The sequence below is a fragment of the Stegodyphus dumicola genome, chromosome 3 (genome assembly GCF_044657685.1).
Source record: "Stegodyphus dumicola isolate Sdum_Otavi_A_Nest chromosome 3, ASM4465768v1".
Classification (NCBI taxonomy): domain Eukaryota; kingdom Metazoa; phylum Arthropoda; class Arachnida; order Araneae; family Eresidae; genus Stegodyphus; species Stegodyphus dumicola.
The window spans coordinates 5,157,065-5,169,467 of NC_140770.1; the positions used below are offsets into that span (position 1 = coordinate 5,157,065).

The 12,403-nt window shown below is 31.4% G+C and overlaps 1 protein-coding gene across 4 annotated transcripts in view; it reads left to right on the forward strand.

The window, feature by feature from the left end:
* Positions 1-386: 386 nt before the first annotated feature.
* Positions 387-12,403, forward strand: part of LOC146997904 (transmembrane emp24 domain-containing protein 2-like) — a 103,335-nt gene continuing 91,318 nt past the window's right edge. For all 4 annotated transcript variants that reach the window (XM_085812315.1, XM_085812317.1, XM_085812316.1 and 1 more), the window contains exon 1: positions 387-648. In XM_085812315.1, the coding sequence (XP_085668441.1) occupies positions 451-648 (198 nt within the window). In that variant the 5' untranslated portion in view covers positions 387-450. The remainder of the gene's footprint in view (positions 649-12,403) is intronic.

The window sequence follows — 12,403 nt, forward strand, 5'->3', positions numbered from 1 at the left end:
CAAGCAATTATAATAATTTCTTTCTTTTTCCACTGAGGTGCTTGATTTTTATTACTCTCGCACAGATAGTACTACTCAACAGTCGGCATCAGACCAACCATGAAAATCGTAATGCCAGTTAGTATTGAATTTAAGTAGGATCACCGATAATCCTGATGGCTGACCACATAACGCATATAAATATAACTTGCATGACAAGGAAATTAAGAACTGGAAGTTGTTTAGAAGAGCGAATAATTTTTTCTATCTTTAATGTTTCTACAGTCTGTTAGGACATGTGTAAAATAATATGCTCTTGTGTTGAGCCTAACCATTTAAAATCAAGTTTAGTAGATAGAACTTTGTATAAGTGGCAACATCTGCAATGTTTCTGACTCCGTCCGTAAAACGTAAATGAACGTGGCTGTTAATATTATGAGCAAATTTTGATTGACCTATAATTAGTTAAAAATGAATATCATTTCCCACAAATTATCAGTTTTACAGGCTGTATTTCTTGCAACAGTATTCTTGCCCTTCATTAACTGTTATTTTGTAAATGTAGATGCCCATGCAGAAGAATGTTTTTTTGATACAGTAACGGCCGGTACAAAAATGGGTTTGACATTTGAAGTAGCTGAAGGAGGCTTTTTGGATATTGACGTAAAGGTAGGATGAATTTTTCATTATATACATAATTTAAATTGCTTTTAACTATATTCTTATCGTAATAGGAGCAGCATAATAGGGTATTTTAGCCAGCATCATCTGGCACCTCTTTTGAAGAATATTTTGTGAATTTATTGGTAAGCAATTAAAAAGAGTGATAGTTGTCTTACAATAACGCATATAATTTGTAAATACGGGGATTTGTTTATCTCAAAATTACATATATTTATTTATGCACTGAGAGACAAAGGAAAATAATAGGTAATCACAAGGTTCGTACGGTCCTTAAAAGTCCTTAGATTTTTTTAAATCGATTTTTGGTCGTTGAAAGTCCTTAATTTTGGCTAAAATCAGCAGAAGGTCCTTAATTTTAATCATTTGAAACTTCTGTCTGTTTTTACGACTGCCATTTTGAGTGTGAATGAGCATTTTGGAGGAATATTCTTGGAGATTCACTGATGTATACATGGCTATGTTTTGAATGGGTTCATGAGTTATAATTTGTTTCTATTTCTAATATAAATGATGGGTTCTTCGAGTTTCTAAGAAAGAAGTGAAACATAAGCATTTCAAAATTCATTTTTTCTAATAAAGACCTCTTAAACAACTTTTCTCTTTTGGGGATGTGAATTCTTTTATTAAACGGTTCTAAATTTGGCGACTTGTCAACATTTGGGCGATTTTAAGATCTTTTTAATTCCCAAATCTGAGAATCTTTCGATAATTTTTTTAAAACATCCTAACATTCATAAATTTCATTAAAATAATGGTAATATATAAAAAATTATATTTAAAAAATAACACTAAAATAAAACATTTTTATTTTTCACTGTCATATTATAAAGTTTCATTTTGGCAACTTATTATACAATATTTTGAATCTGAAAAAGAAACAAGCTACAGTGAAAAGTCGTTAATTCGGACACCCATAATCCGGACCTCAAAGCTACAAACTTTCTGCGCACGTGTCACGTTCACGCACGTGCGTAAGACCTTTACGCTGCAAATATGCATGTGCACATGCGCAAAATATGTTTACGCATGCACGTTTAATGTATAATGGACGGTATAAGCTAAGCTAAAATTATCTAATTCAGTTAATGTTGCAGATTGCGTTGTTCCTTAATCTTCGAATTGGATCCGGCTTATTATTTTTTGCAGACTGTTACAGCAATTTTATAAAAGTAAGCTTGAACTTTCGATTATGTCAAATAGAATTTCTGATATATATTTACTAATATGTAAAGGATCTACAAAGCGAAACTATGTTTCGAAGTCCATTAAACAAAAAGTGGAATTGCAGTAAAAAATGGATAAAGGCATATCCTTTGCTTATCTAAACTTTAACAATTGTTTATCTAAACTTTGTTTATCTTTAATGCCCCAGCAGGAATGTATTGGAAGTTGATCTGTCAGCACTATCCTTATCTTCAGGGCAGATGTTTTTATTTTATTTGGCTTATAATTCTTTACTAAATGTAGCATTTCATCTGGATGATGTACTCCGTCTTTGATATGATTTAAATCAAATTCCGATAGGGAAGAAAGTGACAGATGTTATTGAAAACGAAAAAATTTTGATTGACAAATTAGTCGGTATTCTCGACACAAGAATTATAGGACTTGAACAGCGGAACTTTGTAACTGAACAAGAAAATATGTCTGTTTATAGAATTAAAGAGAATGTATTATCACATAAAAAACGAAGCATCTTAAACAACTTACATTGAAAGAAATGTTTACTAAAGTAAACAAATAAATATTAAGCTTTTTTTTTTTTTTTTTTTTTTTTTTTTTTGTAAATTTTGATACCCTTTAGATCATTATTGTTCTTTATTTCACAAATTATGGTTTCATATTTTTAATTTTATAATTTCTGCATGCCATCCTACCAGATTTAAACTGATGATCTATAATCCGGAATCGCCGAAGTCCCGAAGCGTTTGTATTAACGGCTTTTGACTGTATATAACAAAACATCACTGTTGCCACAAAAAATCTACATTATAAAGTACATATTAAATTGTGTATGTTCTGAGTTCGTGCACGTTCCTGAACAGGCGCATTTCCTTCCAATGGATTCACATATTATCTTACAGCTACCAATCACTTTACTAGATGAACAGAGACTATCTCCATCATCGATACAGAAGAATTATGAAAAATTTCAAGCATTAAATTTTAGTTAACTCCTATAAAATTAGATTAAAACAGATACATATTTAAGAGGAAAAAATAGGAAACTAAAGAAGAGTGATAATTTTTACCTCATTTTGAAGCATTATACTTTTCTCATCTTCATTTGCCCAAATTATTTTAAATCCATGGTCATCAGAAGTCCAAAAAGGTTCATCAAATATCAAGAATATTTTATCCATTGTTCCAAAACCAATATTAGATAAGGCTTTGGTTTTCTTTTCGGGTAAATTAGGACTGAAAAACGTATGCATATTTTCCTTCAAAAACCCAACAGAAGCAGAAATTATTACTCAATCCGCAGAAATCTTTTCACCATCTTCACATTCAACTAAAACAGGAAATTTATCACAAGATCGATGTTTTAATGAAAATTCATTGAAACTATCGTAGCAAAAGTTTTTACACTACTTTACAATCTTGACAGCCTTGTTTAGAAGCACAGTCTTATCAGATAGTTGACAATTAAGAATGTCTATCAAAGAACTAAATCCTTTTTTGAAGTTTATATGATATAAATCATCAGGACAATCAGCCCATTCAATATAACTCTGGACAGAAACATCACTTAAATCATCTGAACCATTGTCTATCATCTCAAAAGTCAAAAACCAGTTAAATATTCCCCATTTAATAGATATATCATAATCATCAGAACAACTAGCCAAATACTTCTGAAATACGTGAGACAAATATTCGGTTACTGATTGTGGAATATCACTGTCTGGATAACAGCTTTCACCAAGGGCATTTTTTGCATCATTTAAAACTTTTTGAACTTCTCCTATAATCATTTTATCAACAGCCCCAGCAGGAGTACAAAATAGGCCTTTGTCTTCATAAGAGATTTCATTTAAATTATCAGCTAAGAGTTCACATGCTTTCGAAAATACATACAGTGGATTTTCGATGCCATGGATTCACTGAGCTCCAAGTTCTATAACTGAACCACCTGCAGAAAGAGGAAAAAAAAATCGGTTAAATATTTCAGCAATTTATATTACATTGTGTCAAGAAAACTTTGGAAGAAATGCGTAATCATAATTAAACTTGACAATTCTAATAAAAGAATTCGCAAGAGCATCTTATGATTTTTTAATTACTTATGTCTGAAATGCATCAAAAAAGGAGCAATGGAGCACAGCAAAACATGTAAAGCTTTAAGTGCATAAATTTAACTCATTAATTTTTAAAAAATTGTGAAATTTCTCAAGATCTCTCATGCTCTAGTGCTGCACAATTGGTATTAAAAATGTATGACAAGAGATCATGTTAGGATTACTTGAAATGAGAAACTTAATACACAAAATATTTTGCAACAACAACTTGTTTCTTTGTTTTTTTGAACTGAAAAAACAAAGGCAAAACCAAAATAATGATAAGCTTGCTTGCTATTAATTGCACAAGTATAATACATTTTTAAATGAATTTACCAAATGTCAAGACATTTCTCCCACTGTGATAACCAATTTTCCGAAAATAAGGAAAATTAATTATTAGATTAGAATTAAACGTAAAATTAAATAAACTACTCGTATATTCTAAGCATTCACAAACTGCAATTAAAGTAACTGTATTCCTAAATAAAGTTAATGTTAAGATGTGTAGTTATTGCATGAGTAATAATTATTTTTTATTTCAAGTATTTTATATTTTTGCATGTGTTTAATTATTTTGTAAAACTAACTTTAATGTTTTGTTAAAATTCATATTTATATTTCTTTTATGGTGAATGGCAACAAGTAGTTATTCATATTTATATTTATTTTACACTGAATAGGAACTAATAATGATTTGTGATTATTCCGTTTTCTAATGTTGATTCTATTGTTATTCAAGCAGCAGCTCATTTAATAGCAAAAAGATAAAAGCACTAACTTAGCTATTCGTTAGTGATTCTTGCTGTTTCTAATTATAATGCAGTTTGAATATCAGTAGTCAAGACTACATACTGCTGACCCTGTTTTATTTTTGAAATGACAACACATGACTCATGGAGAAGAATTGGTGCAGGTGCAGTGGCTGGAACTTCATAAGAGGAGTGTAAAAATATCTCCTCTTTGGGGATGATAAGCCAGAAATATTTTTTTTTTTTTCCAAGGTGCAGTTCAAAATCAGTAATATTGTTTCAGAAGAAACGAAATTAAATTATTTAATTTCACAACTTGAACCTAAGTTAGTCGGAAGTATCTGGGATATTGTAACGAACAAAAGTGCCACAAAATATTTCAGATGCTAAAATTACATGTATTTAAGGAAAGTGAAAATGTACAGATTAAATGTTTGATTACTGATATTGAGCTTGGAGACAAAACAACTTTTGCAAAAATTGAGATCAGTTGCTACTATGGATGTGTCTGAAAATTTAATCAAATCATTTTGGCTTGAGAAGCTACCTAAATAAAGAATATATTATTAGTTAGTGATGAAGATATACGCAAGTTAGCGTGTATGGCAGATAAAATTAGTGATATGATTCAGAAATCAGAAGTATTATCCTGCAGGGAAGGGGGGACACCGCGGCATGCAATGAATTGGAAGTTGATCTGTCAGCACTATCCTTATCTTCGGGGCAGATGTTTTCATTTTATTTGGCTTATAATTCCTTACTAAATATAGTATTTCATCTCGATGTATTCCATTTTTGATATGATTTAAATCAAATTCCTCGTCATTATAATTTGCTTCCGGTAGTAAAGAAAGTAACACAGAGGTTATTGAAAACGAAAAAATTTCGATTGCGGTATTCTCGACACAGCAATTATAGGACTTGAACAGGGGAACTTTGTCACTGAACAAGAAATTATCTCTGTTTATAGAATTAAAGAGAAAGTATTATCACATAAAACGAAGCAACTTAAACAACTTACATTGAAAGAAATTAAGACACAATAACACGCCGAATAAATACTAATTCAGAAGTCAAACAACAAAAATCAGCGTTAATAAATTAACGCTGATTTTTGTTGTTTGACTTCTGAATTGAAAGAAATGTTTAATAAAGTAAACAAATAAATATTAAGATTTTTCTTTTTGTAAATTTTGATACCCTCTAGATCATAATTGTTCTTTATTTTATAAATTACGGTTTCATATTTTTAATTTTATAATTTCTGCATGCCATCTTGCCAGATTCAAACTGATGATCTATAATCCGGAATCGCCGAAGTGCCGACGAGTCCGGATTAACGACTTTTGACTGTATAAATAAATAAAAATAAAGTACAATTCACAAAGCAAAATTAGGTACGTAATTAATTAAAAATGTATTTGGTTAATCTTTGGATTATGGTAACTTTGCGATTTTTTGGTGAAAATTTGGCGACCAACTGTGCTACAGCAACCTGCCAGGTGGGTTTTTTTTTTTTATGGCATTGCGCACACTCTTGACTTTATCCATGTACACTGCTAAAGTCCTAGCTAGTAACCTTTATCGCCTTACCAAAATTTCGCCAAACTACCTGTTACCATATTCCAAAGATTAATTTTTTCATAGTAAGAGTTTTTCCTGTGTAATTGTCTCAGAATGTGCATCAGTTTTCTCTATAAAATTAATTTTACATTTTTCCCTTTTTTTCCCCAAACTATGGCTTTTTGCTGTTACAGAAATTGTAGGGATAATTTTTCTTTAGGATTTTAGACATTGCAGCTTGGAAAGTGGAAAAGGATTTGAAGGCAACCCATGATTCTAGAAGATTCGAGAAATATGTGACAAAATGAAAAATGCATGGTATCAACACATAATGGATGTATTTTCTAGAAAGTGTGCAATGAATTTCTTACTTTTTGGAGAATGTCTGGAAGAACAATGAAAACGGAATATTTGAATGTCTTACTTCTGATACTTGAATCTTAACATGTTTATCTTCCCATTATTTTCTCTAGACACAAGCATGGAAAATATAAAAAAATGCTTCTAATCCTATCACATGGGCAGGCATTATAAAAAGGATTTTTTTCATTAATAAAGAAATTGAAAACTTACAATTTAAAAGATTCATCTAATAGGTCTTAATGCATCATTCACAGCTGGCACTAAGCATTTTCCCGCCTGATGCAATCTCTGTGAATCCTAAATTCTGCTGCCTAGTACCTTTCTAAATTCTGCTTCCAATGCTTGCTCTAAATTCTAAAAGTTTTGCCTTTTCTAGATTTTGTTGGTCAGTGAGTAACTAAATTCTAAAAATTCTGCCACGTCAGCACGTTACCATATATATTTCATATTTCTTTTGAATGTTCATATTACTAAAGAAATATAATTAGTCACTTTTTCTGTACATTCTAAATGCATTTAGTGTTTTTTAGAAAAAAACAGAAATCCTTAATTAAAGCAAAAAATTATAAAATAAAAAGGAAACATGTTGAAGAAAGAAACAATACTTAAGGAAAATTATTCTTCAAAGATATGTGCAGTTCTTAGTCCAAAGGGATTTGAGTCCCGAAGGACTATTACTTTCATTTTGGCATTTTGCGTCTGACTTCTGTAAATGTCGGTTCACTTTTCAAATGTTGCCACAAAATGTTATGAGTCCTGCATTATATTTGAAGAAATTAAATAATGAAAAATCTCCATAAGTATATGTGAATCACGTAATCCTACTGCGAATATAGGCATTTGGAATTTGTTTTATTATCGATTTCATATTTTGTAAAACTTTTAACGAATTTTTGAATAACAAACTCAATGATTTAAAAGCGAGCAATGGCAACACACTAGGGGGGGAGACTTTTTATCTCCAGCACGTCGAACTGTGTATCGGAAATTCTAAAGAAATGCTCATATTTGCGACATTGCTATTAAACTATGTTTTATGGTTTAAGTGCAAAGAACATGACATTTAATAAATAAAGGTAACGCAAAAAAAAAAAAAAAAAAAAAAAAACATAAAACACCGGTTTAAAGAAACACCGGTTAATCTTTGGATTATGGTAACTTGGCGAAAATTTGGCAACCAACCCTGCTACAGCAACCTGCTAGTTTTGTTTTGGATGCCATTTTGTTTTCCCGAAGTAAAGGCATTTTTTTTTTTTTTCCCCCCACTCAACATTTTTTCCACCAATCTGCTAGCCGAATTACGCTTATACTAGAACTTTTATGGAACAAAAATGCTTAATCATGACAAAGATTAGGTGCGAAACTGGGAGAAAGTGCAGAATCGCAAACTGCTTGCCGCATTTTTAAAAATTGCACATACCCGGAATCATCCATGTACATGTCAACCTATTTTCACTTAAAAAAACAACCCAGAATTGCACAAAAATGGCATTGCGCACACTTGACTTTATCCATGTACACTACTAAAGTAATTGCTAGTAACTTTTATCGCCTTACCAAAATGTTGCCAAACTACCTGTTACCATATTCCAAAGATTAGCCGAAATGCCCTATGGATGTAATTTAAAATATGAAACATTTCAGATTTTTTAAAATATTTTATTATTATGTAAATTAGCCAATTGTTTGCGACTTTAGCCTTTACTATAACTTCCCATTTCTATTTCCTCATATGATAGAGAAATAAATATTAAGCTTTTTTTTTTTTTGTAAATTTTGATACCCTCTAGATCATAATTGTTCTTTATTTTATAAATTACGGTTTTTATATTTTTAATTTTATAATTTCTGCATGCCATCTTACCAGATTCAAACTGATGATCTATAATCTGGAATCACCGAAGTCCCGACGAGTCCGGATTAACGACTTTTGACTGTATAAATAAATAAAAATAAAGCACAATTCACAAAGCAAAATTAGCTACATAATTAATTAAAAATGTATTTGGTTAATCTTTGGATTTTTGTAACTTCGCGATTTTTTGGTGAAAATTTGGCGACCAACCGTGCTACAGCAACCTGCTAGGTGCTTTTTTTTTTTTTTTTTTTTTTTTATGCCATTTTGTTTTCACGACGTAAAGGCATATTTTTATTTATTTATTTATTTTTTACTCAAAATTTTTTTCCAACAATCTGCTAGCCGAATTACGCATATGGAACTTTTATGGAACAAAAGTGCTTAATCATGACTAAGATTAGGTGCGAAATTGGGAGAAAGTGCAGAATCGCAAACTGCTTTCCGCGTTTTTAAGAACTGCACATACACGGTATCCACGTATGCACAAAAATGGCATTGCGCACTCTCTTGACTTGTAGTAGACTACAAAGACGCAGTTAATGATTTGAATTCTACAGAGTGGCAGTGGACAACAAAAACAGAAGATATTCGAGATACAAGAAGTATAAATATATATGTCTTATTAGATATTGGTAAAGTTTTGTAATTGCATCTTTTGGTAATTTAATTATTCACATAGTTTATCCTCTGAATTTTCATAGAAAAAGTAAAAGAAACTGAAAGGTTTTGGGTATTAACAGTCACCTAGAAAGGTTTTTAATGCTCTTGCCAAGCTTGTAGTCTATCTGAGCCAGATTAAATTTAAATTAAATTGTATAGTCTTTGACCACTAGTCCGCATTATTACTAGACTCTTGACTAGTTGTAGTAGACTACAAAGACGCAGTTAATTATTTGAATTCTATAGAGCGGCAGTGGACAACAAAAACAGAAGATATTCGAGATACAAGAAGTGGAAATATATATGTTTTATTAGATATTGGTAAAGTTTTGTAATCTTTTGGTAATTTAATTATTCACATAGTTTATCCTCTGAATTTTCATAGAAAAAGTAAAAGAAACTGAAAGGTTTTGGGTATTAACAGTCACCTAGAAAGGTTTTTAATGCTCTTGCCAAGCTTGCAGTCTTATCAGTCTGCTGTAATCAGAAATTTTGCCCAGTGCTGCTAGCGCAGACATCCTTTACAGAACTTTTTTATTAAGCACTGTTTTCTTTGCCTTTACACCTCATACAGTACAACAGCAAAAACATTTTGAAAGCTGCATAGCAGTATGCTTAGAATTCACGATGAAGTGTCAGGCGTTCACATACACTTTTATATTTTTTCAGTCTCCTCATATGTCATATCAATATTCAATTATCTTAGTCAGATGGCTAACAAATTTTTGTCTTTTTATTTATCACTTTTATGCATTATTTGTTAAATATCATGTTCTTTGTTTTTATGCCACATAAAATTCAATTCAACAGCAAAACTACAAAAAATTTAAAAACAGTGTAAAAATATATTTCAGGGTCAGCCTCCGCAAAAGTTGCCGATTTTTGGCGATTGGCCAGAAAGGGACACTTTCAAGATAGCCGCTATACAAAACCAAAATAACAAGTCAAAGAATTGCACTAACTCGATGTCCAAGTACACATCGATCTATTCTCACTTTTAAAAAAATCCGAAAATTGCACAAACTCAGTCCATGTACACATTGATCTATTTCCACTTTTAAAAAATTCAGAAGAATTATGATGTCATATAATGTTAAAATAAAGTTACTCATCACCAAAATTGAACACAATTTGTAGCTAATCAAAGCTCAATAAACTGCATTGTAAATCACACAATGAAATAACATAAAAAAAGAAATACATCTTATTGCATATATGCACTACAAAAAGGAAATATCGACTTAGCATATTTAGAAATTTCTGTGTCTTCAGTCTGTAGTACACAGAATTCCTTAACAGCTTCCAAAAACTTTCTTAACTGATCTGAACTAAAATATGCATACTGCTGTCACCACAAATTCACAAAAATAAGAGTAAAAAAATATCCTCCATAGTGACAGACTGTCGGTGGCATTCCTTGCATGAATCTTTCTTGCGACAAACCCATTCAAAGCTAGCTGAACGATATTTACGTTTGACCGTATGCACTTTCTTTGTACAAATAGGGAACTTATAATGACTAAGTAAACCTTTATTTACATACCAGTCAATTAATGCTTTCCCCCCTTTCATTTCAAATCATACAAAACTTCACATTAATCTCATCACATACAGCCATTTTATGGTGTACAACGCAAAATAAACAACATACTTCCTAACTGACATCCAATGCTGAAATAAACCCTTACAAATATTTTCCCATCTGTTAAATTCACTGCAGTCTGCAACCAATCACGTCAAAATAGGTTTTCCAGAACATTCAACTACTCAGGTTAACATAATGAAACAACAATTTGGTGATAAATGAAACAACTTAGTGATAATATATTTGGCACCCTAAAATATAGACTAACCCTTGTTTTTTATCAAGTGCTTTATATTATTTCATCCTTGAACAAGACGTTCATTGCAACGGCCGCCTGGACTGGAGTCCTATCCGGATCGATGTTACGTCACTCATCGTAATGAGTAATAAATAATGATCATCGATCATTATTTACATATGGTGAGTGAAGGCATATCTTAATGAAAAGCAATAATTAAAGGCAATAATCCTTGATAAACATATCGAAACGTAGCATCGGGAATACGTGCAAGTAATGCGTGATGAGAGAAGTAACATCTATCATTGAAGACATCAGTGCTGGAAATGGGCGGAGAATAGGCTGAACTATCTGAAGTTGAGGAAGGTCAGGTGACACTGAAACGTCCAATGGCAGGTTGAGAAGGAGTTACAATTTGAGAGGCTGAGGAAGATCACATGCAAGCCATGATTTTTGTAAATTTAAAGTGTATTAATTAACTTGGAATAAAGATGTTTGCTTTTTCACATATATTGAAGAGTAGGAATAGCTTTCCCATAGGAGTTTCTGCCTTTCTTAGCTGATCCATGTTGGATCTTAATAGATTGAATAATTTTGATACATTGCTATTTCCAAAAATAGTGTACAATTCTTTTAAAGTAGAGAATACATCTGAAAAATTATTATTATTATCCTGGTTACTGTTGTTCTGGTATTTAACTGTTTGCATGTGTTTTGACGTGGCTTGGGCGTAACTTTTTCCTTTAGTGATTATAACTGAGTGAGTAGTAGTGGTGTTTTTTTTTTTTTTTTTTTTTTTTTTTTTTTTTAATAATTAAACTTGGTGTACCAGTATTATTTCTGGGTGTATTTTTAGGAAATTTTTTGCAACCGCGCGGACATTGGATGATTTTTTAGACAATTTGCACAGACTGGTTTATCTATTTGTCCTGGTGTAGGGCACTCTGAAGTTTTATGGTTTTGTGCACATTTCACACATCGAGGCAAAAAGAAGCAATTATCTGATGAGTGATGGAATCTTTGACAATTGTGACATTGTGGAACTATGCTTTTGTTGATGTATCTTTCAATAGTGATCATGAAAAATACTAGGTGTGTTTCATTATAGATATTTTTAATATTGGCAGTTTGAATTAGTTGGGCTTGAAATAAAGGCAAAGGTTGTTTAGTTTTAAAACGAGGTCTTTGTACTACTTTGTAAATTGAGTATCCTAAGTTCGTTAATTCTGCTATTATTTCATCTCTATCTGTCGTGATGGGCAGTCCTCTGATAACAACTCTTACTGGTCTTTTATGTCTAGGTGTAATTACATAGTGTTCAATGTTATGCGTTTCTAAATTGTCCGTGACCATCATTCTCCACTGTGCCATAGAATACTGCTTTTGAAAGGTTTGAGATTTTTTTAGATATGGGTTATATCTGGCGCCATCTTCCCATTGTTT